The sequence below is a fragment of the Caloenas nicobarica genome, chromosome 4 (assembly GCF_036013445.1).
Source record: "Caloenas nicobarica isolate bCalNic1 chromosome 4, bCalNic1.hap1, whole genome shotgun sequence".
NCBI lineage: Eukaryota > Metazoa > Chordata > Aves > Columbiformes > Columbidae > Caloenas > Caloenas nicobarica.
In genome coordinates this window covers 6,663,377-6,688,911 of record NC_088248.1, presented here as the reverse complement: position 1 = coordinate 6,688,911, position 25,535 = coordinate 6,663,377, and the positions used below count along the sequence as shown (strand labels likewise).

Sequence of the window (25,535 nt, the reverse complement as noted above, 5' to 3'; positions counted from 1 at the left end):
GCTTGTTTGGCCGGACCCCGCCCCGGTTCCGCACTCTTCTCCCCGCCAACAGCGCCTGCCCGGAACTGCCGCCTCCGGGCCTCGGTTGCGCGGGGGAACCGGCGCGGCGGCGGACCCGGCTCCGGGCGGGGAGCGTGGAGGCGGCTGCCCCTCTGCACCTTCCTCCTCTCCGGTAAGAGCACAGTGGGTGTTTCCGCGGGGGCCGAGGAAGACGGGGCTTGTGAGGAGGAAGAGGGGAGCTGTTTCCCTCAATCCCGGGGCGAGCGCCGCGTCTCCCTGTGGCGCGGGGGGGGCCCGGGCGGAGGCGGCTGCGTTGGCCTGTGGGTGCTGCAGATGTCTAAAGGGAGGGACCCTCCTGGGCCTTGAGGAAATGGGTCCCCGGAGCCGTTCCGGGCGCTGCCGGGGCGGGAGCAGCTGCCGGGGGGCAGCGTGTCCGGCGGGCGGTTGGCAGCTGAGGGCGCTGGGCTGTCCGGAGCTGCCCAGGGCGGGAGGCGCCGGGTCCTGGCGCTGGGCTCCGGTGTGAGAGAGAGAGAGAGCGCCGAGAGAGGTTTTCCTCCCCCTCTACTCTGCCCTGGTGAGACCGCATCTGGAATATTGAGTCCAGTTCTGGGCCCCTCAGTTCCAGAAGGACAGGGAACTGCTGGAGAGAGTCCAGCGCAGGGCAACGAAGATGCTGAAGGGAGTGGAGCATCTCCCGTGTGAGGAAAGGCTGAGGAGCTGGGGCTCTTGAGCTGGGAGAAGAGGAGACTGAGGGGTGACCTCATTAATATTTATAAATATGTACAGGGTGAGTGTCCCGAGGATGAAGCCAGGCTCTTCTTGGTGACAAGCAGTGATAGGACAAGGGGCAATGGGTACAAACTGGAACACAGGAGGTTCCACTTAAATATGAGAAGAAACTTCTTCCCAGTGAGGGTGCCAGAGCCTGGCCCAGGCTGCCCAGGGAGGTTGTGGAGTCTCCTTCTCTGCAGACATTCCAACCCGCCTGGACACCTTCCTGTGTAACTTCATCTGGGTGTTCCTGCTCCGGCGGGGGGATTGCACTGGGTGATCTGTTGAGGTCCCTCCCAATCCCTGACATTCTGTGATCCTGTGAGGAACTCCTTTTTGGCGCTGTAATGAGATGGGGGTGATAACATGAAGAGAAATCTTTTAGAAACCGCTATGCCTAATGTAGCAAGACTAGGCATAATGTAACAGAAACTGAACAGGGAAACAACAGCTCTGTAGAGACTGGACATGAGGCAAACCGGGATGTCCTTGGCTTGCAAGCTGGGGAAGCAGAATATTCCACTAAATGAAGAAAGAGCTACATGGCTTTTGCTGAGTGGCAGCACAAAATGACAACATGCATGCTCAAGAAATTAGGCCAAGAAGCCAACACTGGGGGGGCACCGGTCTGTGAAGACCACTGGAGACCCCTGAGGAAGACTCTTGAATACCAAAGATGGACTGCTGGCAAAGGGCGGGCTTATGTAAATAATTTATGTTTACTGCATTGACTAAGCGGTAGAGACAAATGAATATGCAATAGGTGTATGTAATAAATACCAAGAAGTGCGAATCACGTGCACGCTTGATTAGAGGAACAATCCTCCAAGCGGCGCGCTGTAATAGAAGTGCTGCTTTTTAACACTTTCAAAACAGTGTTAAAGAGTCTTTTTTACTGACTTTTTGGTGTCATTTTCTGGCGACACAGATGGGACTCAAACCCAGTTTTTGGTGCTGTAATGAGGCGGGGAGTTCCGCTCCTCCCTTGCAATAGGGACCGGCACCAGGCACAGCCCCAGAACGGAGTCAGCACTTGCCTCCAGGTGGGTATAGAAATTCAGAAGAAACAGACCCAGCAAATAGAGATGATGTATGTGCAATACAGGATACGTAAGTTTCAAGCACAGTATAGGATATTTTTAGATTAAAAGATGGTGGTGTTTCTTTTTTTTAAGCGTTTTAGTTTTAAAAAGCGAGTTTCAGATGAGAGGCTTTTTCTTCATCAGGGAGAAATTTGCAGCAAATATGACACAAAGGATCAGGTTGTGGCTTTGCTGTAGCTAATTCAGAAATTCACTTTTAACTAAAGTTTGATTCTTCCACTGAGAAATCACCAGGAGGGTGATATCTAGGGAATTTGTAAACCTGATAAATTTCAGTAGGCATTAAATTAGGGAAAGGTGAAAACAGTAATGGAGATATAATCATTTTACTAGTGACTTAAACCAATGAACAGGGACATCTGTTTGAACACCATCTTCAGGTCTGTTTTTGCAGAATATTGACACTTGGTGGTAGCAGGGATTAGCCAATCTCAATTGCATAGGTGTGATTATCTCATTTATTTGAATAAATGTTTTTTATCAAACTGATGTTTGTGGCAACACAACTATTAATGAGAAGAAAAACGTTTCATAGAAACTTAAAGCAAATGTAATTGGAAAAGGGCTTGATTAAATGGGGAACTCATGATAGAATTCCAGTGCAAAAAGGACATATATAGGAGGTGGGAGTAGAGACAGGCTACAAAGGAGGAATGTAGAAATACTGCCCAGGCATGTGGGGATGGTGTTAGGAAAGCCAAAGCTAAGATACATTTGAAAGTAACAAGAGATGTCAATGATAAGGAGATGCTGCTTATCAGAAAAAGAATTCACAAGTAAAAATATGGTGCTGCCGCAAAGTTGGACAAGTGTTTAAGTGACAGCAGACACAGATAAGGGTGAGGTAGTTGATGTCATCTTTGCCTCAGACTTCACCAATAAGGTCTCCCAGGTGTTTTGCCACAAGGCAGGGTTCAAGGAGAGGAGGAACTACAAGATGTGGAAGAGGATTGAAGCAGGGATTGTTCACCTGACAAGTCTGTGGGCCCAGGTGAACTGCATTCATGGATGCCGAGACCTGACAGTGTCTTCATGAAGCAACTCTCTGTCGTCTTTGAAAGGCCACAAAATTGGGGAGAGATCCTCAGCTAGAGAAAGGCAAGTCTTAATTTCATATTCAAAAAGGGCAAGAAGGACAAACCAGAGAACCACAGGCTGACCAGCCTAGCTCCTTCCACCTGTGGAAAGATCATGGAGGAAGTCATTTGTAGGCATAAGAATGAGCAGGCGGTGAGTGGGGATAGCCAGCTTGGGATCTATTAACACCAAGGAGAAATAATGTCTGACCAACTGGATTGTCCTCTATGACAAAATAACCAGATCTGAAGATGAAGGGAGAGTGTTGGATGTCATCTACCATGGGCTTACAGGGACCTAATAGAAGCCTTTATATACCGAAAATGAGATTATTATTGAGAAGATAGAGCCAGTCTTTCTACTCTGGTGCACTGAAGAGGAATGAGAGACAGCACAAGTTGGAACAGGGGAGCTTCTAATTTGAAGTAAGGAAATGAGGACAGTTAGGTGTTGAAACAGGTTCCCCAGAAGGTTTGTCACATTCCTATCTTTGGAGGTTTTCAAGATCCTACTGGACAAAGTCCTGGGTAAGCTGGTCTGAATTCAGTGTTGACTTCAGTTTGAGCAGGACACTGCACAGGCTGAGGTCCCTACCAAACTGAATAATTCTGTGATTCTTAAATAATGTACTGTTTGCAAGGAATAGAAAACAGCAAATATAAGGCAGTGGTGTAATCTTAGAAATTATGGATAAACAAATTACTGATTTTACTCCAGTCTTCTAAAATTCATTGGAGAAGATGTCAAATAAATAACCAATTAATAAAATTGTTCCAATTAATACAGTTGTCCAGACTACTTAAGTGTGTGAGTTTTGAAATGTCCCTCATGGGAGATAACTGAAAAATTTTGTTGTCATGAATCAAGTCCTGATTAAGATACTAAAACAAAAGCTGAAAATAGAAGTTCAGTTTTTCCTACTTTTAAGATTTTCCTTAATCTACTATATCAAGACTTAGAATAAATCTGAAGTGATCTGGAAAAGGCATTGGTAAATAAGGTAAATCTGCCACTATCACCATTATTAGGTTAGTCAAGAAGAGAGAAAATCTTGAGCTACAGAGGAAACCAAAGGGGGAAAAAATGTGAATTGATAATATGGTTGTGTAATTATTAGTTGTTAATGAACAAAGTGCAGTGCATTGGAAGGAATTTTGTGCTCCTGATTCATATTACTGGGGTTTAAGTTAACTGCTGAAGATGTTGAAGATAGCTGAAAAGGATATGTGACTGAAAGTCCTTTTACTCATTGGTGTCAGTGAAAAATACAAGTATTGCTGAGTTTATAAAGAACGGGTTTGATAATAGCATTGCAATATAAATTAAATATGTGCAGTTTCTTGGAAAAATATCTTCAGTCGTACACCTGTCTCAGAAAATAATAGAAACAGGAGTTCAGAAACAGGTTGATTAAAATGTGGTCATACCTGAAAATCTAATGTAAGTAAATCCATTTAACTGAAACTGATGATGAATAAGGTAATACATTCGTAGACATGCAAAATAATAGCTGACAAACAAATTAAAAGGGCTCTGACACCCAGGAAATCATTATTAAGTCTATTAAACTAGAAGACCACGTATTCTGTATAGTACTCAATTAAGTTTGTATGTATGTAGCAGAAGACAATAGTCTGCTCAAGAAAGAGACTCAAAAAATTCTTAGGTGTTTTAAGACAACCCACTAATTAGCTTTTTTTTTTTTTCCCAACAGGGATTTAAACCACTCAGAGTAGTCCACATTGGGAGGTTACTCCATGATTGCCAGCTATAGGATTTTTAATATAATCTCATGTACTTCAGAGAGTTTTGTTGCCTCATATTTGGTCCTGTCTACCTATCATCAAGCAGTTCTTACACGAGAGTGAAGAGGCATCAAAAGGAGGCCTAAGTTGAGAAAGGTACTTTCAGGGCTGGGCTAATGGGTTAGTGCTGAGTTGCAAGAGGCTGCTCTTGAGTTCCCGTGTGTGCTCCTTTCAGTTATTGCTTTGTGCAAAGCCAGTTCTGCGCCCTCTCATCTCACAGCTGCCTTATAAACAGCTCCATAAAATGATGGTGTCACGCTCACTTTTTTTTCTTGTTTGTTTTTCCTAAACAACATTTGAATTATTTTACGTACAAAGAGCCCCCTTCAACAAGGAAGTCAAGGAGTGCTCTCGTGCAGAATAACCTATGGCATCATCATTAAACCACTGTACTATTCTTGCTCCAAGGCTATCAAGTTGTTATATGCTGACTTCACCACCAGAAGAACAGTTTATGAATGAAAACATGCATGATTGTAATTGGGTCTTAGGTTTATATAGTAAGTATCAAACCACTGTTCTGATCTGTAAACATCTGGAAAAGGCCACTACCAAAAGCAGTAGTGTGCTTTTTGGACCAGGCCAGTTATTGGTATTAGCCTGTTTGACAGTTGTGTTATTGTGGTCCAGTGAGGAGAGCATATTTATCAATCTACTTTTTTCAGATTGATGCTATTTTTAAGGCAATATGTGCCCAAACTGAGCATACTTGAATTGTTTAATAAGCTCAGTTCCCTCCCTTCTCATGAAAAATGTCTTGTGATATGTTAGTTATAACTGCAGTAGGCTGTGAAACTGTAATTCATTCTTGAGAACAGAGAAAAAATTGCTGCCATTTCATACACAAATTAAAAAGTAAATACAGAGAACCCTTTTGAAATTTGGATTTTAACAGTTCCTTTACAATGGATATCTTTAAAAAAATAGAGCTAGAAGTAAATCTGGGAAGTGTTACCTTCAGAAAGATGAAAATTGAGTTAGTATGCTTACACTTGTTCTCTAAATAGTACAGATATCCTGAATTGGCTGCTAATAATTGTTGAGGCTACCCATTCCTTATGTACACAAGTATATATTCCTAAAAGAAGCCTCAGAAAAGAACCTGAACGGTTGTTTTAGGAAGAAATCACTCCAAATTTTTGAAATTGATGGTTTAATTCTGCTGTTTTCATTCAACAGAGGGTTTAGCAGAGTCCTAATTTGAGATTATATGCTACTGAAGCTTGGAAGGCATATTCACAGAACAAAGAAATGGAAGAGACAGCCTACCCACAGAACTCAGAAACAGCCTGAAAATTTATCAGGGGTAGATGCATAAAAGAAAAGAGGATATATGCTTTCCACACGCATTGAATTCACTTTTTGTAAACATGAGAGACTGAGTTGGCTTGATGGGGCTTGCACCACAGTTTCTGCTTGATCAGTGAAAAAGCAGAGTAACTGATGTGTGGTACTTACTGGCAGAAGTTCTGTGGCCACCAGAAAATGATTTGACAAGTAGCAAAGATTAAGGAAGAGGCTCTTGAAGAGGATTCTTAACTCTCTGCTGGGTCCATTGATAAAAATCCCTATGAAGTCTACTGTATGTCAAACTCCTTGATGATTTTAGTTGAGCAATTCTCTGGTGTCTCGTGAAAGCTCAGCATGAGATAAAGGTTCCTGGAGACTTCTAGGCAAGTGTTGAGGGAGTGGGCTGCCACTGCTGGTGTTTTGGCCAGAGGGGTAAAAGTTCACCATGTTGAATATCAAAAGGAATTAATCAGACAAAACCCTTGAAGCGCCAGCTGAAAAAGCTGTCCAGGCAGTGCTTTTGAGCAGAACTGATAAAAGCCTTTTCAAGAATGTCTTCTAGATTGCTGTATTTAAAAAAAAAAAAATCCTGATGTGTTTCAGGTGAGATTTGAAGGGATTATTAAGAATACCACTTCTCATCCATTTTGGAAAGAGCAGGAAACTTACCTATGTTATTTCTTAAATTATTACTTGTTAGTTACTGTTCAAGTTAGAGAGATATCTATCTTCGTAGGGACAGCTTCTGATGTAAATACAATTCCTTGGGGCTTTTGTTATAGAAATTAACAGAGAAGGCTCCAGGGTGTAGGAATGTATTGCTGTGAAACAAACCTTTTTTAAAAAAAAACCAAACTTGTTCTACCCTTTTCCTCACTTTATTCCTTCTACATTGACACTATGTCATCTTAGAGTACTGGATAGTCATTACTTGATATGAAAACCTAGGCTATCACAAGGAGACAGATAAATCACAATCTGAGTTATAAATTTTCTCACTGTTTCAGCTAAATTTTAGAAATGGACAACATATTTTTTCAGGTTTTTGAGATTATATATATAAAAAGTTGTGTATTAGCTGGTTTATATTTCTTAAATTGTATGTTACAATGGGCTGTTCTTTTCAAAGTTTTGAAAGTTAATTTTTCTACAATAAGAGTTTTTCTTTGTTATTCTTAAATGACCAGTGAAATAGAAATCACTGTATGTGCAAATAACGTTAAGAAGAAGGGTATTAATTGCTTTTCTTGAAGTTTATACGTATTTGGCATACTTTTCAGTATTCCGTATGTATGAAATATCAAGAATATGCAATATTTGTTCCATTTATGTAAGTATGATTAGCTTAGTTTTTGAACATCAGATATGCTAAAGAACAGATTTGACAGCATTTTAGATGTAGAGGCACATTCAAGTTCTACAGCTCTGAAGTTAACAATCAGTCATCTTCTAATGATGATAATTAATTCACATATTATCCTTGCTGTGATTTAATGTAATTTCATTTTACAAAAAAAAAACCTTCTGTGAAATAGTTAGCCACATGCTGTTTGAGTTATGTTCCACATTAATATAGTTTTCATTGTTTTTCTTTTTTTTTTTTTTTTTACCTCTAAAGACACCCATTATGGCTGCTACAGTGAACTTGGAGCTTGATCCCATTTTTTTGAAAGCCCTTGGCTTCTTGCATTCGAAGAGTAAGGACTCTGCTGAAAAGCTGAAAGCACTTCTTGATGAGTCTTTGGCCAGAGGAACTGACTCAAGCTATCGTCCATCTCAGAAGGTATTGGTGTTAAAGAGCATGGGTCATTTTTGTATGCCTTTTTATATCTCCTGCTATTCCTTATTCATCTTTTGTAGCTCAAAAGTTAAAAGAGAATCGGAAATCAAGGAAAAATAATAAGTATTATGGAATGTCCATATTCGTAATTCTTCTTTTATGCAACATAATCCGGTTAATTGAAGTTAATGGAAAAAAAATCTCTTTACTGTGGTGATGTGCCAAGACCTGTAAAAGAGATATTCAACACTATATTACAAGTGTCATGACTTTGTAATAGTACTTTTTGTATTCACTTTTGTATTGGTTTTGGCATTTTTGTTAGTAAGCTATCATACATGTTATCTAAGACAAACCCAAAATTATGGATTTCTCCAGTTACAATCAGAGCAAAAAGGTCTTTAAAATGCACATTATTTTTGCCACAGATAAATATGAAACAAAACAAGGTATTTACTCATAAAGCTAGATCTCTCTTCTTGAAGTTCTGTTGATGAAGTCATACAAGAATGAAAAACACCAAATGGTTTAAAGCAGAAATGATTTGCAGGCGGAAACCATCACCATCCAATGGACAAACATTTTTTTTTTCATCTTCTGAAAATTGCCTAAACACCTGCTAGAGAGAATATTTGAATCGGAGATTAGTGTATGGAAATAACCAAGCAGGGACATCCTTATAGCGTTACATATTGCCATATGGATAATGAGGTGGTTGTTTTCTCCTAGAATGCCTACAAGTCAGCCTGGTGTGTTCTAATGATGGTCTGTATGCTGACAAATAAATAATACCTAATTTGTATGTGTTTCCAAATAACTAAAAGGCATTATTACTGCTACTGTATGAGTGATGTTTTTAGTGTCCTTTCTATTCAAATTGTTAACTCTCTGAAACCTAAACTGCAGTTCCCTCTAACACAGGTCTCAAAACTCTCAGGAGCAGTCTGTGTCAGAGCTCAAAGAAGCATTGGTTTGTAGTTTAAAGAGGAAGCAGGGAGCTGAATAATAGTACAAAGAGGCTTGAGAAGCCAATTCTAATAAACAGTTTGGCTGGTAGTCACCTGCCCTCAGGTGAGACTGAGGCTCAGGCCAGAGGAAGAAATCTTTTGTTCCCCTCTTTTCGTGTGTCTCCAGTATCAGCTGGACTTTGCAGCCCAGTAATGGAAAGAAGTACAAAAATTCCTTTCCTTGCATTCTCAGGAAACAGGATTAATTTGTGGTTTTCCATGAAATCCAAGAACAGAGTAAGGAGCACAGGATTACCACAGTCAGGCAGATGAGGAGATCAGCAAACTTGGGGGATCTAAAGCTCAGGGCTCAAGAGCCAACCCATTATACAGCAGAGAATTGCCCCTTCTTACCAGGCTGGGAGGGCAGTACCTTCCTAATGCACATTGCTGTGATTAATCACTCATTTACAGACTCACTTGTTTATTATCCACTGCTGGCACTAATGCATCATTAATAAGAACTGCTGTATTTCTGTTGAGATCTAAATGTTATTAATCTGATAGGTGAGTATAGACTGAGATTAAGTGGGGATCGATAGTCTTCTCAATGAGGGAATGAAGTATTGATATCTAGTGACGTAAGTGTCAACTTATGTTTTCATCTTATATTGAATTTTGTCCTCAGAACTATCTGAAAATTTGTGTTCATTATCTCTTTGAATTTTAAAAGCAGAAAAGTTTTCTTTTTTAATTAATGTTCAGGGCATCTGTATTTGGAAAAAGAGTACCTTTTCCTCTGGAAGGTGAGTGATAAGGGGAAGTTTTAATAATTGAATGCAGCTTAAACATTAATTTGTCAATGTGATGTGAAAATATTTTAGAAATTATTTTTTAAAAGTGTGTATATAGATGATCAATGCTGTATGATGTTTTGTTTGCCTAACCTGTTAGCTAACTAATTGTAAACTAGGAAGTAACTCAAGTGTAGAGTTTGCCTTCAATTTTTGTGTCTGTTTTTAGGAAGTAGAGCAACCAAAAGTATCTGTTACCAAACCTATTTCCAGTAAGCAAGAGGCTAAAGCTGCTTCTAGTTTGCCTTCTGGCAACAGCAATGGCAAGCCCACTGCGTCAGAAAAGGTGAAAAAAGAAACAGAAAAGAGACCTGCTGAGAAAGTAAGTAATTTTTGTTCTCTAGTGAAATAACTTGGTTAATAAACTTGAAGATATTTTAGACAAAAGGTCTCCTTTTTAACTTGTGTGAGTCAACTCATCTAACTGAGCATAGCCTGTGAGCTGCATTATCCAACCACATTGCCGTTTTGGCAATCCAACAAAAGTCTGGCTATAATTATTCTGTGGATGTTTTCCCTGATCTTTGCAGAGGGATTGAACTAGAAGACCTTTAAAGATCTTTTCCAACCCAAACCACTCTATGATTCTATATTTTAAATATCCCAATAACAGGAGGTTACAAAACTGTAGCAAACTGAAATTTGGGATTCCCAAGCTTTTTCAAGGATTTTGATGTGAAGTACAAAAAGTGGACTTGAGCTTCTAGTTCATAAATGTTTTGAAGAAAATTTGTTGTGTGTGTTCTGTGTAAAGTACACCTTCTTATACTACTTAACCTAATTGTTCCAGTCATTTTCTCATTTTAATAATATCCATTAGCTTTTTTGCATTTTCACATTCTCTGTGTGTATATGTGTAACAGATCAAAGGGGATACCACTGAAGGAGCTGATGCACCAAAGAAGCCCAGACTAGAGAAGCAAGAGGCTCGTTCATCTCCCATCACGGTTCAGACGAGCAAGGATTTATCCATGCCTGATTTATCTAGCTTTGAGGAAACCAGTGCTGATGACTTTGCTATGGAAATGGGATTAGCCTGTGTCGTTTGCAGGTAAGTCAACATTGCTTCACTGCAATTGTGTAGTTACCTTTCTTTTTTCTGTGTACCTATTGAGTTAATGCTTCCTGTAGTTTTTATCTTGGAAATCACTTAAGCACATAAAAAAAATAGTAATACCTGTAAGCATCCTTCATGAATAAGAATTGCTTCTTGAAAATGGAACCTTTAATGAGAAAACCAACTTTTCTTCAGGAAGGGTCAAATGACAAATAATAAAACTAGACAAGATGCAAAAACCTATCATGACAAATACTGATTTTTAATTATCGGGAAACAAACTAAAATATTAATGGCTAATGACAAGCATTTATTAAAAAAAATCGCTTCCATACTGGAAACATTTTTAGTGGCATTATTATGAGATCTGTATGTGTCGATCCTCTTTTTGTAATCATTTGACATTAGTTTACACATAAGCATATTTTTTCAGCTAACAGCGTAAATGTATCTTGCAGTCAAGACAGGTTCTTTTTCCTTTTCGCTAAGGGCTCAAAAATTGGATCTTAGTAACATTCTGCTAACAATATCTTCAGTGTTAACAGAAGTTAAAATACGCTTTCGAAGGCATCCAATCACTCAAATCAGGATTTGGTTTCAAACATGATTTCCGTCCTTGTAAGTCCCAACTGCTGCCAGAAGGAGCAGTTCAGCTCTCCCAATTGCACATCTTTCACTGTCCTGTTCAGGGGGTGTTCATAGCCAAAGGTTTTATATTACTTAAGATGACACATTAACAACAAGAACCCAGCTGTGGGTTCACAAATGCAGAAGAGTGCATTTGAATATTAACTCTTCCTTTTTTATGGATTTAAGAACTAGAGACACTAAATGTTTCTTCAAGATTTGCTAAGTGTCAAATGTATTTTTACAGTGATTAGGAGTATTGAACATTGATCGCTATGATGTTTTTCTTGTTCTTTTACATCAAGTTAGGCTTAAGGGGAAAGGGAGTATTAAAATAACTTCACCCGCTCCAATACCTGCAGATCTTAGAAAAACAAGACTCACCGGTTATAAAGCTTCTCAGTTATATGAAGAAGAAAAGCCGTGTGCAGTTTGCAGATGATAATGAACTCCAGGGAAAAAAAAAGTCTTTTTAAAAGTCTGATTTTGAAGAACAACCTTCATGTTTATGAATACTTTTTTGTTTTCTGAAGGTTAAAAAGTCATTGGGTTTGTTTCTTGGTTATCATATAGTTTAAGGATAAGTCTGGTTTAACTTGTTTCTGGGCATGAAGAGGTTTTTTTTAAAATCAATCTAGGATTGTTCTTCACCCTTTTAAAATAGAGTGAGTTTCCTCCCTTGAGACAGGGGGTTGAAACATCACTGCTTTGTTCTGACCCAGTTTATTTAGGAATAAGAAACAAACAAAACAGCTTTTGAAATATCCTTCATCTAAACTAATGGGTCCTGGAATTTGAGAAAGGTTTCTCCCTCTGTTTTTAAATAGCCCATGTAAAAGAGAAATATTTATTAGAAAATGTCCTAGCATCCATATGGACAATATCTACAGACTTCATTTTCCTGTTATATAAAGAAATAAGTTATTACCTTTCCCCACCCATCTACAAATAGAGTTTCCATGGTTACCTGGGTACCTGCTCCTTGGGGATACAAGCAAAAGCAGCTTAGCAATTAAATAGCCTGATTTGTCATCTGAAATAAGAAATCATTAGGAAAATGGTATTTGGCTAATTCACAGACATACTCCCAGTCGTGTATATCACTAATTTGTCATTTATACAGCGTGATTACTTCTACCAGAGGCCCACACAAAATTAGTCCTTGTCACCAACTTACATGTTTGCTTCAAGGTAGTACTGCACAGTTAATCCTTTCTATTCCATCTTGCCGTGATTCTGGTATTAGCTCAAATTCCAAGTGTCTGGTTGTGTAGTAGGGCCTAAAAGAATGGCTAATAAAACATCTTTCAGTAGTATACAGTTTGGATGATGATGCTTTTAGATCGTGTAGCAGAAAGTGCTCTTACAGACTTGTTATTGAGAATTATTTGTTCTTGAACTGTATTGCTCTACATCTTACAGCAAAATTATTCAAATGTAGACTAGGCTTTCATATGCTAATATAATGAGGAAGTCATAATTGGCATACAGTGAGGTATCTATAAAATCCCCAGGTAAAGCAAAGCAGGTGAAACTCTAAATTTCTAATACGAAAATCAAACAGGGCAATCAGAAGTGTCATATACACATTTAATAATACAGAAGTTTTAGATTTTCTTGAGATAACTTACCTTTTAAAAAAAATACAAAATTTCTAAAATATCTGTTAGAAAGAACTCATACAGGAAGAAAAGGCATACATTCGTTTGACACAGGTAGAAAATATATGTGAAAGCAAAAATATTTTTAGTTTTCATCTTAAGCCTCGCAAAATTTGCAACAATTGGATAATCCTTTAAGTGCTTTCTCCCCTAATCTGTTCTTAACTGTTTGCTCTGCAGGCAAATGACAGTTATTTCTGGGAATCAGCTAGTGGAGTGTCAGGAATGCCATAATCTCTACCACCAGGATTGCCATAAACCTCAGGTGACAGACAAGGAAGTGAATGATCCTCGACTTGTATGGTATTGTGCCCGCTGTACCAGGCAGATGAAAAGAATGGTAGGAGTCAGTTTTTTGTCTTTTATGAGCACTATTTGAATCCAGCAGGCTATTTGTAATATGTAGATTATTTTGTTGGTTGCAGAAATCATTGGAAGCATGTTGGAGAACAATTTTTCTCAGCAGTGCTTTTCTTGCTATGGCTAGGTTTTTTAATGTAGCATCTCAGAGTACTCTGTAATGTGCTCTTTAAACAATACTTTTTAAAAAACAGAAATTGAGTGAAAAAGAATGAAATAAGATTATTTGCTACTTGGTAGGCAGCAGTTGAAAACTTATTCCAGGTGATACTAAGTTTTAGTATGTGTCTACCAAATAGCCCTACAGTTTTAGTTTTCATCTTTGGACATGAGTGGTTGTTTTCCTGTAAGAACAGACTGCAAATTTCAGTCCAAATCTGAAGTGCTGAGTGTTCTTAGACTTGACAATGAGCTGATAGTAGCATATTCCAGGAAAAAATCCCTTTATTTTGATTGATCTGCGTGTTAATTTCTTGACTAAACAGACTAATTATTCCTGATCCCACAGGAATCCTACTCATCTCATTGTGAGAAACAGAGTAAGAAAGCATCTTTGGGTGCATGAAACACTAACCATTAATTTGCACGACTTTAGTTCTGACGTTTTAAAATCAAACCCTTTTATGCAGCAGAAAATGTGTTCTGTTTTGGAACTGTTCTATGATAACTTAGCAAATTGTTATCTGTTGAAATGGCTCTACTAAGAAACAAGAAAAGAAGGCAATGTAAGATCCTGGCCTAGGAGTTATCTTCACTGACTGAAGTACATGATTATTCTGATGATCATCAGGCCTTGAACTCAGAGGAGTGTTTGCTTGAGGTCAGTTATTGCACAGGATAGCCATTGCAGCCATTCAACATTTCCCTTCAATATGCCCTTTTCTTTTTTTGTTTCGACATAAATTCTACCATTTAATCTGCCACTACTTAGCAGACTCCTGCAGCCTGCATCCCAGTACTGCTGGATTATGGCCCTGTCTTCCTCCAGTTCACCTACCTGTCTTTGCCTTATTTCTGTGAAGGCCCAGTGCTTTCCTGTTCCCTAAGTGTTAATACTGCTGCTCTATCCACGCTGAAATAGCAAGTCCTATTCAATATGCTTTTTGGCTGGACTCTGTCCCTAGTATCATACTCAGCACTACCTCCACATCCCCTGTTACCTTATTTCTCAGGCATTGTTCAGCTTGAAATTGTAAAGGCTAGATTGCAATCTGATAATGCTCCCGTTAACAGTCAGAGCAGTCAATGTTTTAACTAGTTTGGGGCATTTTTTTCTACCACTTACACAGGCTCAGAAGACACAAAAACCGCCTCAAAAACCAGCTCCTGCAGTTGTTTCAGTTGCACCCGCTGTGAAGGATCCATTGGTCAAGAAGCCAGAAATTAAGTTAAAACCTGAGAACCCACCAACAACTTTTCTGGCATTTAAGAGAACAACAGAGGTCAAGGTAAAGTAGCTTAAATTTTCCAGAGTAAGAGTTTATATTTTGCTGAATAGGTAATAATTTTTTCAATTAGACCAATATTTTCTTACAAGAACCATGAATGAAAATAGTCTTCTATACCATGTGTCCTCAGTAGTACTATAGCATAGTGGGCTTGCATTAACGCTAAAAGAGTGGGAAGTAAAACCTCAATTCAACTGAGTCCCTAAAGCATCCAGCTCTTCACTATGTTTTTATTACACGGGAGAGAATAGAATTTACTGTAGGGATTTTTTTAAATGGTATTTTATACAAATAGAAATCCTCATAATTGTATAGATGACATGATTTCCTCTCCGTGGTCAAGTAACATATACATGTTTTGGTAGTTAAAAGGCTTCTCCCTACTGGAATAGGGAAGCTCTAGCTGACTCTGTGAGAGGTTTCTCCTTCTCATATATGTTACCTCATGTTTCTGCTTCTCAAAATTATTTAATAAATATTGTCACTAGTTGGTCAAAGGTGGTAAACCAGAAGCAGCATAATAAATAACAAAGTAGTCTAACAAAACATGACCCTAACCTAGGAAAGCACATCTGTAACTTGGAGTCAAAGTAATTATTCATGTACTCAAAGTTATGCTTGCCATTTTTCTGTCTGGGTGCAAACCATCATGAATAATATTATGTGATGGCTATTGCTCAAGCATTTACATTTAAATAACTCTGCTGAGGTGAAAAAAGTTATTCCTGTGTGCCTAACAGGTTGTAAAAGTGATGCTCCATTTCATCCATCATCTTTACTGTTTAGAAACAGTCTGGATATATATGGAAAGGGTATTACTTGAATAGAGGATCTTAATTTCTGTTTTGACTCTGACGTTTGGTGTAACTCTGTTTTAATAATTTCATGTGTGTATTATCTTCAGCTGAAAACTTGGGATGATGGGGTTTGAGTTACGGGAACTGAAGTTAATTTGTAGCACTTTGCAGGCAAAGAAAACTATGTTTATGGGAGGTTTGTCTTTGGCACTGCCAGAAAGGGAAAAATAGAGGAAAGAAGTCAGTGACTTTTTTTTTTTTTTAATTTTCTATGGTACAGGCTGCTACGAACCAAGAAGGGGAAAGGGAAGGATAAAGTTTAGATGCACCTACTTTAACCAAAAGACTGTAATAAATGCAATACCTAATTGTTTAGAGTGATTTTTGTCTGAGCATCTGTCATCTTTTTAAGAAGTGACATCAAGTGATGACAGTAAATAATAAAAGGTGGTGGGTTGCCTTCTGTTTTTATACTTAACAAATTTGGGCTTTTCGTAGTTACTACAGTTAAACCAACTTTCAGAGTTTACAGGGGTTCGCGATGCCATATGATAGCCTCTTAGCTCTATAGAAGAAAGGAATAAGAGGTAACCCTGGTTTTATGTGACTGGGAAATTAAAAGGTGTTTGCATCTGGCATCCTTTCCTTTTCTTGTTAATACTTTTAACTGTAGTGACTAGTGATTAAATATTGCCTACTGGGTGTTCCTGGGAAAATAACTGAAACAGAGGCTCAGTGTATTCCTGCTGCAATGTGTTACACAAGTAGATGCTACTAAATAAGAATGCTGTATTTACTTTTAGACCTCAGCAGCAGTGTCTGGGAACTCAGCCAGTACAAGCGTTTCCTCTTCAGCAACCAGTGGCCTTACAGGATGGGCTGCTTTTGCAGCCAAAACCTCCTCTGCCAACCCATCAACTGCCAAAATGGGATCAACAGCACAGAGCACCAGTGGGAAACCTGCAGCTTCTTCAAATAACCAGAAACCTGTTGGTTTGTCGGGGTTGGCAACTTCCAAACCAGGACTAGGGTCAAAAATAGCATCTGCCAACAACAGTACAAGCCCTGTTCAGCCAAAACCTCCTCCACCTCTGACACTGGGGAAACCCACTCTTAGCCGGTCGGTGAGCAGCGACAATGTCAGCAAAGCAGGTCTTCCCAGTCCCAGCAGCGCGGTGCCGAGCACCAGCAGCCAGGTGAGCGGTGGGAACGGCAGCTCTGGGACCGCGGGTAACAGTGGGGGCAGCGTGAGCAAAACCGTGGCAGATACTGGGAATCAGTCTACCTCCCTGAAAGGCCCGACTTCTCAGGAATCTCAGCTCAATGCTATGAAAAGGTTACAAATGGTCAAGAAGAAGGCTGCTCAAAAGAAACTCAAGAAGTAGTATGGCTGCTTGCTAATTGTCTTGGTTGTGTTCTGTTAAATAGCAGTGCTGGTGTTTTTCTTAAAGAAAATCCCCTAGTTACTGGACTGAAATGGTAGTTAAACCAGGGAAGCCCAAAACCTATGTTATACAGGAGGTCAAACTTTGATGAGCCTAGTATTCCTTCTGACTTGGCAAATCTATTAATTGAATATGTTGGAGGAATTCACTATTATATGCTCCTGGTTTTTAGCTCGAAGCACTGAAAGTTGAAATTGTAAAAGTTGGGTATTTCAGAGTCTAAAAAAAAAAACCAAGAGATTTATGTGGACATTTAATAAATTGAACTTATGGAAACTGTCATTCTTAAATGTTACCAATAAATGTACTATTAATCTGGGAAATCATTGCTGCTTTTCTTTCACTCCATTTTCCAGTACTTAGAATGCTTCACCTGTTCGGTGTTGTTTGTGTTGTGCAGAATTAAAGAAGTTATCCCAAATTAACTGTTAAACAACATATTCTATTTAAAGTGAGAATTTTAAGTAGCCTATTTTGGTTTTATACAGTGAGAAACTTCATGGGTTGTGGTGGCGATGATGGTGGTGTAATTCTCTGAGGAAAAAAGAGCATTGGCAAAAAATAAATAGCCCCTAACCTATAAAAAAAAAAACAGAAGAGAGCTACAACAGGATTTTCAAGCTTTCTTAATCTGTAAAGGACCTTAATATTGTCCTGTTTAATATGAATGGAAAATAAGTGGTAGGCAGTGTGTATTTACTTAAAAGCACAGTCCAGTTGAACTGTGTTGCTTTGATGTGAGAGGGAGAAATAGAAGAAAAGGAAAGGAATTGTCCTAGGTGTCAATAAGTTAGCTTCCCTTCTGGCACACCTGAAACACATAAGACTTTTTAATCACCTAAGTATTCCATGCTTTTTAAGTATTGCTACAAACTTCACAAGCCTTGCATGTGTCAAAGTAGTATTGCCTGACAACCTGTCTTAGAAAATGAAGCCTCTAGTCTCTTAACTGTACTACCATAGCCTGTATGATTATTATTTAAAATTACTGCTTTCTCACACAGGAAAGGAGCAAAGGGAGAAATCTCTGGAGTAGTTAGTGACAGTGTTGGTCACCATTCAACACTTTGGATAGATAAAAACCTTTGTCAAGCTGTCAGCTAGTTTGTAAATGATGGGAAGGGGGTGGTGTTCCTTTTTTAAAAATATGCCTGTTACAGCCTTTTCCAACAATTTCTATAGGAGATGTATACATCTACTTCTGTTTCTAAGTGCACGTCTTCCTTCACGATAGTCAAAGTAGCAAATGGGTTGTGTATATTCTAAAAGTTCAGCTTCTTTCCCCTTCCTCACCATGATTGGTATTTCATAGGAAAGACTCTGCTCAGGCATGCTTTCCCAAATCTGCTGGAAGACTCTGTATTTGAATTTACCAGCAAGTGTTGCAGAACAGTGTCACTATGCACTGTGTCTGTGTATGAACACTAAGACTTGTGGCAAGCTCCCTGCTGGCCTGCCAAGAGTGTCTGAAGGTGCAAGGGCCAGGGTCTGGAGTTTGGGAGGCCAAAGCATTACAATCCGCGTTGGTAATATTCCACTGTCCCTCCCATAGCATTCATGGGACAAAGGGTTGGTTTGCTTTGGGCAGTGGGCAAAGGTATTCAGAAACCCTTTTCCTTTCTTCTCAGCTTTTTTTCCTCCTCTACTAGTTCCTTTGTGGATTTGCAAGTGTCTGAAATAGTGATATAAGGTATGTTAGCTGTTAAAATACATAAAAAATATCTGGACTTTTAAATGGAAAAGGTTGTTGAGAGATCTGAATATATTCCTGTAGCCCTTCATGAAAATGAGGGTTCGTATTTTGCATTCATAAAGAATAATGAAAAAAATAGAGGTTTTTTTTTTAACACTGCATAGGAAAAGTTTTCTTTTTATGCTGAGTGTTGTATTCTGCATGGGAGCTGCCATATCTGTGCTTACATATCTGTGTTGCATTGTTACTTGGTGTCTCAGTTCCAGGAGCAAATGAAGGAGATGCCACAGGATTATTGCAAGAGAGAAGCTGTGTGGAGGCAGTTGCAGCCAGCCAGCAGCAGAGTCCAAGATGACTTGTATCCTCATGGTATCTTGGGTCTTCTGCCTAGCTGCTAATAATTCTACAAACTTGGAGGGCATGGAGGGAGGAAAAGGAATTTGTCTCTGTGTGTGGGTGTTTTTCAAGCTGAATAAGTTAAGTTCCCACTTCCAAGGCCTTGGGTGGGATCAGCTTTGTCTCTCTTCATTTTCATAGAATCATTTCAGTTGGAAGAGACCCTCAGGATCATCGAGTCCAACCATAACCTAACCGAACTCTGGCAATAAATCATGTCCCTAAGAACCTCGTCTAAACGCCTTTTAAACACCTCCAGGGAGATTTTGCAGAAGAGAAGCCCCTTTCACCACCCAGCCCCAGCATAGTCTTGTGCTCAGCCCATCCGCTGTTGCAAAGGAGGTTTGTAGACGCTGTGACTGCCTCTCAGAAACTCCCTGTAGAGACATTTGTGGCTTTTTCCTGACTAGACCCAGCTCTCACACCCACAAGCCTCCATTCAGCTATTTCTGCCTATCCTGCTGGATTGTTACACTCCTTCAAACTTGTTCCAGCCGTGTGCAGGTTACTCTTGATTCTTTATCCACAACAACTAAGACAGGTAGTTGAGGAAGTATCGGGTCTTCCAGCTCTCCACTCGCACCCCGTTTCACAGCTTGTGCTCCCTCTCTTCGTCCCAGTTGCTCCAGGTTTTGTTGGGCTCTCAAGAACTGGCTCAGGCTGAGCACTAGAAAAGGCTCTCGAGTCTTGCTGTCTGTGACCAGCACTCAGCAATCCTCTCTCCGTTCCTTCCGTGGCAAGGGGAACACCTCTAAACATGTAAACATTTCAGACTTTCATAGGTAGGTGAAAGCTACAGCCTTTCTTAGTCATCTTGTATTTTTAAACATGTGTAAAGCTGATACATGCAGCTATTTTCCATACCTCTTTTCCATAATTAAGATTTAGGCTAAGGTTCCTTAAACATCCAAAGGAACAGTTTCATTTACTCAGGATTGCCTTAGCTACCTGAAGAATGTACATACTTTTTCAACTATTATTTCCTGTGGAGGAAAGCAACAAAGGTTTTGTCTTTGTATAGTGCCTGCAGCTTCCAGGGCAATTTTAAAGTAACAGCATGAGGAGGAAGAATCCTGAATTTTTATTGTTTTTTGATCAGCCTGTCCTTCTTCCTATCTAGCACAGGTTTTTAATAGTGGTATAGTAGGAAAAGACACTGAAGCAGTTTCCATTACCAAATAGAAGGCATATTTTCTTCCTAAATGTTAATCAGAAAAATGTTGCTTACTCTATGAAGCAGAGCGTGAAGATAGATTCTTCTGATGGCTGGAGTGCTGCTATGTAAAGCGTTCATTCTAGCAGTAAAACCTGTTCCCACAGGAAGCTTCAGTAAACTGGCTGCCTCTGTCTTGCCTCTGAATATACATGTAGTTTTGCTTGCGAGAGTTCAGGAGCTTCCATCTGAACTGTGCATTTTACTTCAGGTACCACGTATGGGGTGAACAAAAGCAGAAAAAAATTGATCTTTGTTTTTTAGTTGTGGAGGCTAGTGCCATTTGGAGTACCTCTGAGACCTGATTCAAGTGTATCCTGATGTTTTTACATCTATAACTCTGGCATGGCTTGACTGTAGGTCATCTTCTCTTCATTTAGCATAAAAAAATTATGCTGTACCTTTTACGCATGCCTATCTTCTCCCTCTAACAAGGCCAAGTCTTGCTTGACTTGCTGATATCACTGTATTAGCAAAGTCTGCAGTAGAGCTGCAATTTGTATCAGCAAAATGCTTTCTTCCACAGGAACTTCCCCAGCTTCCTAAATGAAATATAAAATCTCCTTCTGTTGGTACAAAAATGTCAGTTAGGATTGTGATTCTTTGAAGTATTATATGAGGAAGGATTTATAGCGTAGACCTGTTTTTTTAAATCAAGTGTTTAGCTTGAATATGTAAGATAGGCACTGCTGAAAAATGGAGTAGATTGAAGGGAACATTTGCTTTCTGCTTTGAAGTTATAGTTAGGATGGAATTAACAACTGTATTTTCAGGGAAGGAGTCTGTTCTACAGTATTGTTGGACTGAATTTGCACGTGAAGTTGAGGAATCTAGTGTAGGGCAGAAATAAGGAAGGCTTTTCTGAATTTTGAGTAGTATATCTCATATTTAGAAAAAATAACTGGAAAATAGTCCTGTGATTTTTCTATCCCCAAAGCAAATGGCTCTATGATTTACTATTAAAACATGTACTTGATTTTCCTTCTCCATTTTATAAATTGGTGTGATAATATTTTACTTCCACTTAAATATGATGTAATAGATGCCCAAATTCTGACACCATAAGTAATGTCAAACGATAAGTTACTCTGGTTCCATGAGTGGTTCATCTGGCCAGACTTGGGGATGCTGATGATATCTGGGTCTAAGAGGAAAGTTCTAATGCAAAGTTCTGTGATTTATTTTAGTAACACAAGCTTTTATCTATTACAACTCAGACATCTGGATGGACACAACGGTAAATAATTGTCACACGACCTCAGGAGCGGCTAGAAAAGAACAGAACTAAGGTGACATTTGGAAACTTGAAGTGTATTTTGAAGCTTGCTCAGTATTTTGATAATCTTTGACAAGTTCTAATATGTTAATAGGTAAGATGTTGTGCATATTGGAAGTGCAGGATTTTACCCGAGGCAACTGTCTATTTCTTCTGCTCTGCTAATTTTGCAGTGACACTTTTTAGAGTTTACAACAGAAGGCAGATCTTGGATTCCACCTAAAGCTCTTTGCTGCTGGAAAAATTCTTGTTTAAAAAAAAAAAAAGAAAACAAAACATATCTTTACAAAAATAGATTTTTATTGTTACAATAATTTAAAAGAAGATTTTTTCACCATTTCTGAACAAACAGTATTGTAAGAGGAATTATCAGTAATAGATCTACAGGCACAAGGATTGTCATGGCTGTGTTTCCCATTGCAGGTGTTAGGTTTGCTTCACTTATCTGCATTTTTACAAGCTATCTTAAAATGACAGCAAAAGTATACTTTAGTGTTTGAAGGAGGTAATTACTCAGTGAAGCTTCCGAAGATAAGTCAGAAGGAATAATTCTTCATTCTGTGTGGACCCAATCTTGGAAGTACTTGCACATGTTTATTGTCACAAAGGTTCAAGTAAGTAAAACGCACATTTGAATAAATGCAAGATCATTCCATTAAACTGCAGCCTGTCCCCACTTTAAAATAAATTAGTTTTGTCATTAATTAGAATAAGAAAACTCTTAGAATACTGTAACCTTCTCTACATTAAAGAAACGGCTGCAGAAACATTGCATATTCTTGGGAATTTGTGGAGACCTAACATAGCTCAGTTTCTAGTATTTAAAGCACTATCTTAACAAAAATATGTCTGAGCAAGTCTAATATGAATTGGTGTAAAATTCCTTAATGTAGGAAGGCTTTAGAGTCAAAGAGCATCTCTTAATTTTTTGCAACTATAGTTTGCATTCATCTATTTTAAACAAAACATTTGCAACGCATCTGTAATATCAAATGATAGCAGCTAAAACTTTGAATTTCTGAAAGGAAGCAAACCAATCCACCTGGGTGCTTCATAAAGTACTTTTCGTGGATCCCAAGTTACAAGGATATAATAAAGTAATATAAATTATCCTATAATACAAAAATTATTATAGGTCCTAACTATACACTGGGATTTCATATGGCCTACTAGAAGTTCCCAAATCCCACAGAAGTTCAATGAAATTTAGGTGACCAACTCCAGTAGATTTCATCCTTCATTTGTGTTACTTCAGGATACCTAGTGAATATTTTGGAGAACAGCATTTGAGTGCACTTAGATACACCTTCACAGAGCCTGACTTTTCATGGGCAATGTACTAACACTCAAAATCAGAGCTCTCCCTATGACTCAAGCTGAGTTCTCAGAACTAAGACTTCAGAAATCTTTTTTTTTTTTTTTTTTGCTGACTCTTGCCCTTAGTTAATTTTTACTGTCTGAAATACAAAACTTCATCATTGTGCTTAAATGACTGCATTAAGCCTATTAAGTACAATTCAGTCACTTCTAAAACTGTTTCAGGTATCACAAAGTATAGATCATCTCCAAATAAAATGCTCTAAATTATAAGAGAAAAACTTCTTGCGTGCATCTTCCCCATAATCTTAAAATATAAAAGCCAAAGCAGTGCTAACTTAGTAGGGTAGAGTGAATTGCAGTCTTTCAGTCTGTTCTTCCAAGCTGATACTCTGTCTCCAAAGCTTTATTTTCTTCATTTAACTAAAGGCAAAGTTTTCTGTAAAAATGGCTACACCCAGCAATAAAATGGATTGAAACCTTTTTCACTTGCTATGGAAACAGCAAGATTTAAGTGCATGAGGTGATGTACAGTTAGGCAAAATAACGCACTATCTATTATTACCGCTTATTGGATTGCAGTGGTTCACAGAGTTTCACATACCAGTTTCTGGATGTCCATCTCGGAGAACTGGAAAAGTTTCTCTATCATATGATTTAATCCAGCACAAATTTCAGGTTCTCATCTCTGTGATCTACTGCATTAGTCTTCCAAGCAAGATTGAGAACTTTCTTTACCTTTTTAGGAAAATCATATGAAAATGTGGGACACTAAAGAAAAAGAAACTAGGTTCATTAGTGTAGCAAAACTATTTTTTGCATCGACCGGCCTAACTTTTCTCATCCTTTCTTTGCCGACAGGTTATTTCCTCTTACATCTCGGTAAGGGCTTTGAATCATTTCATCATCATACCCTGTATTTCAAATATAGGAAGTAGAAATCTACACAAAAGCTTTAGAACAAGTTCTGTATACCCTTGATCAGCAAAACCCACCCCTGCCCTTAATTTTAATAGTGTTGTAATTTTAATGGTCAGTCACTAGTAAGCAGTTACGCAGGAATACAGAAAATACCTGACAGGAGTTTACCTTCAGTTACACTACCTGCTGTAGGCATAGTCACTTTTTTGTTTCCTTTTTGTGATGTTTAGCACAAGACAGTCCTCATTAATCACTAGAGGACCTGGGCATTACTGCATTCAAATAAATTGCAATGAGCACTCAGTTATCTATGATGATGGCAATGATACGTTTTTAGATCGCTATTCAGTCTAGCTCAAGTGTAGGGCACCAGCCCGACCTAAGGGTCACTGTAGTTAGTGAACCTAAAGAATTACTACTTGACATTCAGATCCTTCCTTGGGATTTTTTGTTTTCTATGCACATTGAGGATGCAATATGAACTATATTAACTTGTTAAAATAGCCTTGGCCATTTTAAAGATACTTTAGCAAAATACAGGCCTTTTGACTCTGAATTCTAGAAACAATAAATCATCTCATCGATATTCTTCACTGTTCAATTTAATGTCAGACACTGAGAATGCGAATGATGATTTTTGTTTGTTTGTTTCTTCCCCTGGAAGAGAAATTTTGATCCATCTTAAGTCATAACTTATTCACTAGACATTATAATCCCTGTATCTGACCTAAGGAATCAGACAGCCAATAAATAGTCATTGAAAGGCACTGCTTCACTTTACTCCGCCCCTCCCGCCACCGCAAATCTTAATAAATTTCCCAAGTCTTTTAACACAGGTTTCATTTCACTAGACTGATCTTGTGCTATAAAGCAGTTAGTGTGGAGATGTATGTGGAATTTCAAACCTGAGGTGCATTCATATTGCTATAAAATGTTTCCTACCGTATGAAGTAGTTGTGTAATTTAAAAAAAAAAAAAGAAAAAAAGTAACTTTATTTCACAGTACCTGTTTCTTCTGCCTCCTCTTCCCCTCCCCCCATTTCCATATTTAACTAAACATACCTTCTTCCCTGGAACCAGCCACTGGTACCACCAAATTTGATATGTTTAAAGTTGAAATGTTCCCTACAAAAATGAAACCCTTTTTCTTTTCCCACTCCAATAATCTCTACTGGAAAAAGTTCATTACAGGAGTGTCCAAGGATAAAAATAGGCAACCGAAAAGCTCAAGTTTTAAGATGTTTCTATGTTCATTGAGATAAGAGTTCAGGAACAATTCAGCCTGAACTACAAAATCCCTGAAGACTGAATTTTTCCTTTTTTGAGGCTAATTCTCTTCTTCCTGAATATTATTTGCTAAATATCATAGAAGAAAAACATAATTTTAGCTGTGGCTTGTACTTGTAGGTTGATTTTTGACATAGGACTCTTTGACAAAAGAGAAAATTATGGGGTAGTAGAAAAGCAAGCTCTTCAGGTTGTTAATCAGCATCAGTCTTCCTGTTAAATATTTCCTCCCTCAGGTCTTGAAAAGGTGATGGCTTTTGGAGGACAAAGGTTCTCAATATCATCTGTGTGCTGTACCAGATACCGTGGCTTCTGTCAATCACTTGTGAGTTTGCCTTGCTTGCTACAAACGGTAATAGATGATTTTTCTGTCTACTTCAGCAAAACTGTCTCAATGGGCCTTTCTGTTC

The 25,535-nt window shown here is 38.6% G+C and overlaps 1 protein-coding gene across 2 annotated transcripts; it reads left to right on the top strand.

Moving 5' to 3' along the window:
• The first annotated feature begins 93 nt into the window (after window positions 1-93).
• On the top strand, window positions 94-17,293 carry INTS12 (integrator complex subunit 12). Of its 2 annotated transcripts, XM_065634298.1 has the most exons (9): window positions 137-172; window positions 1,700-1,814; window positions 4,666-4,852; window positions 7,665-7,829; window positions 9,797-9,949; window positions 10,491-10,678; window positions 13,153-13,312; window positions 14,622-14,780; window positions 16,381-17,293. In XM_065634298.1, the coding sequence occupies exons 4-9, from the start codon at window positions 7,674-7,676 to the stop codon at window positions 16,960-16,962; spliced, it is 1,398 nt and encodes a 465-aa protein (XP_065490370.1). In that variant the 5' UTR covers window positions 137-172; window positions 1,700-1,814; window positions 4,666-4,852; window positions 7,665-7,673; the 3' UTR covers window positions 16,963-17,293. The 2 variants fall into 2 exon arrangements, with proteins under 2 accessions (XP_065490369.1, XP_065490370.1); XM_065634297.1 differs by lacking the exon at window positions 1,700-1,814 and having other exon boundaries at window positions 94-172.
• Window positions 17,294-25,535: the final 8,242 nt, after the last annotated feature.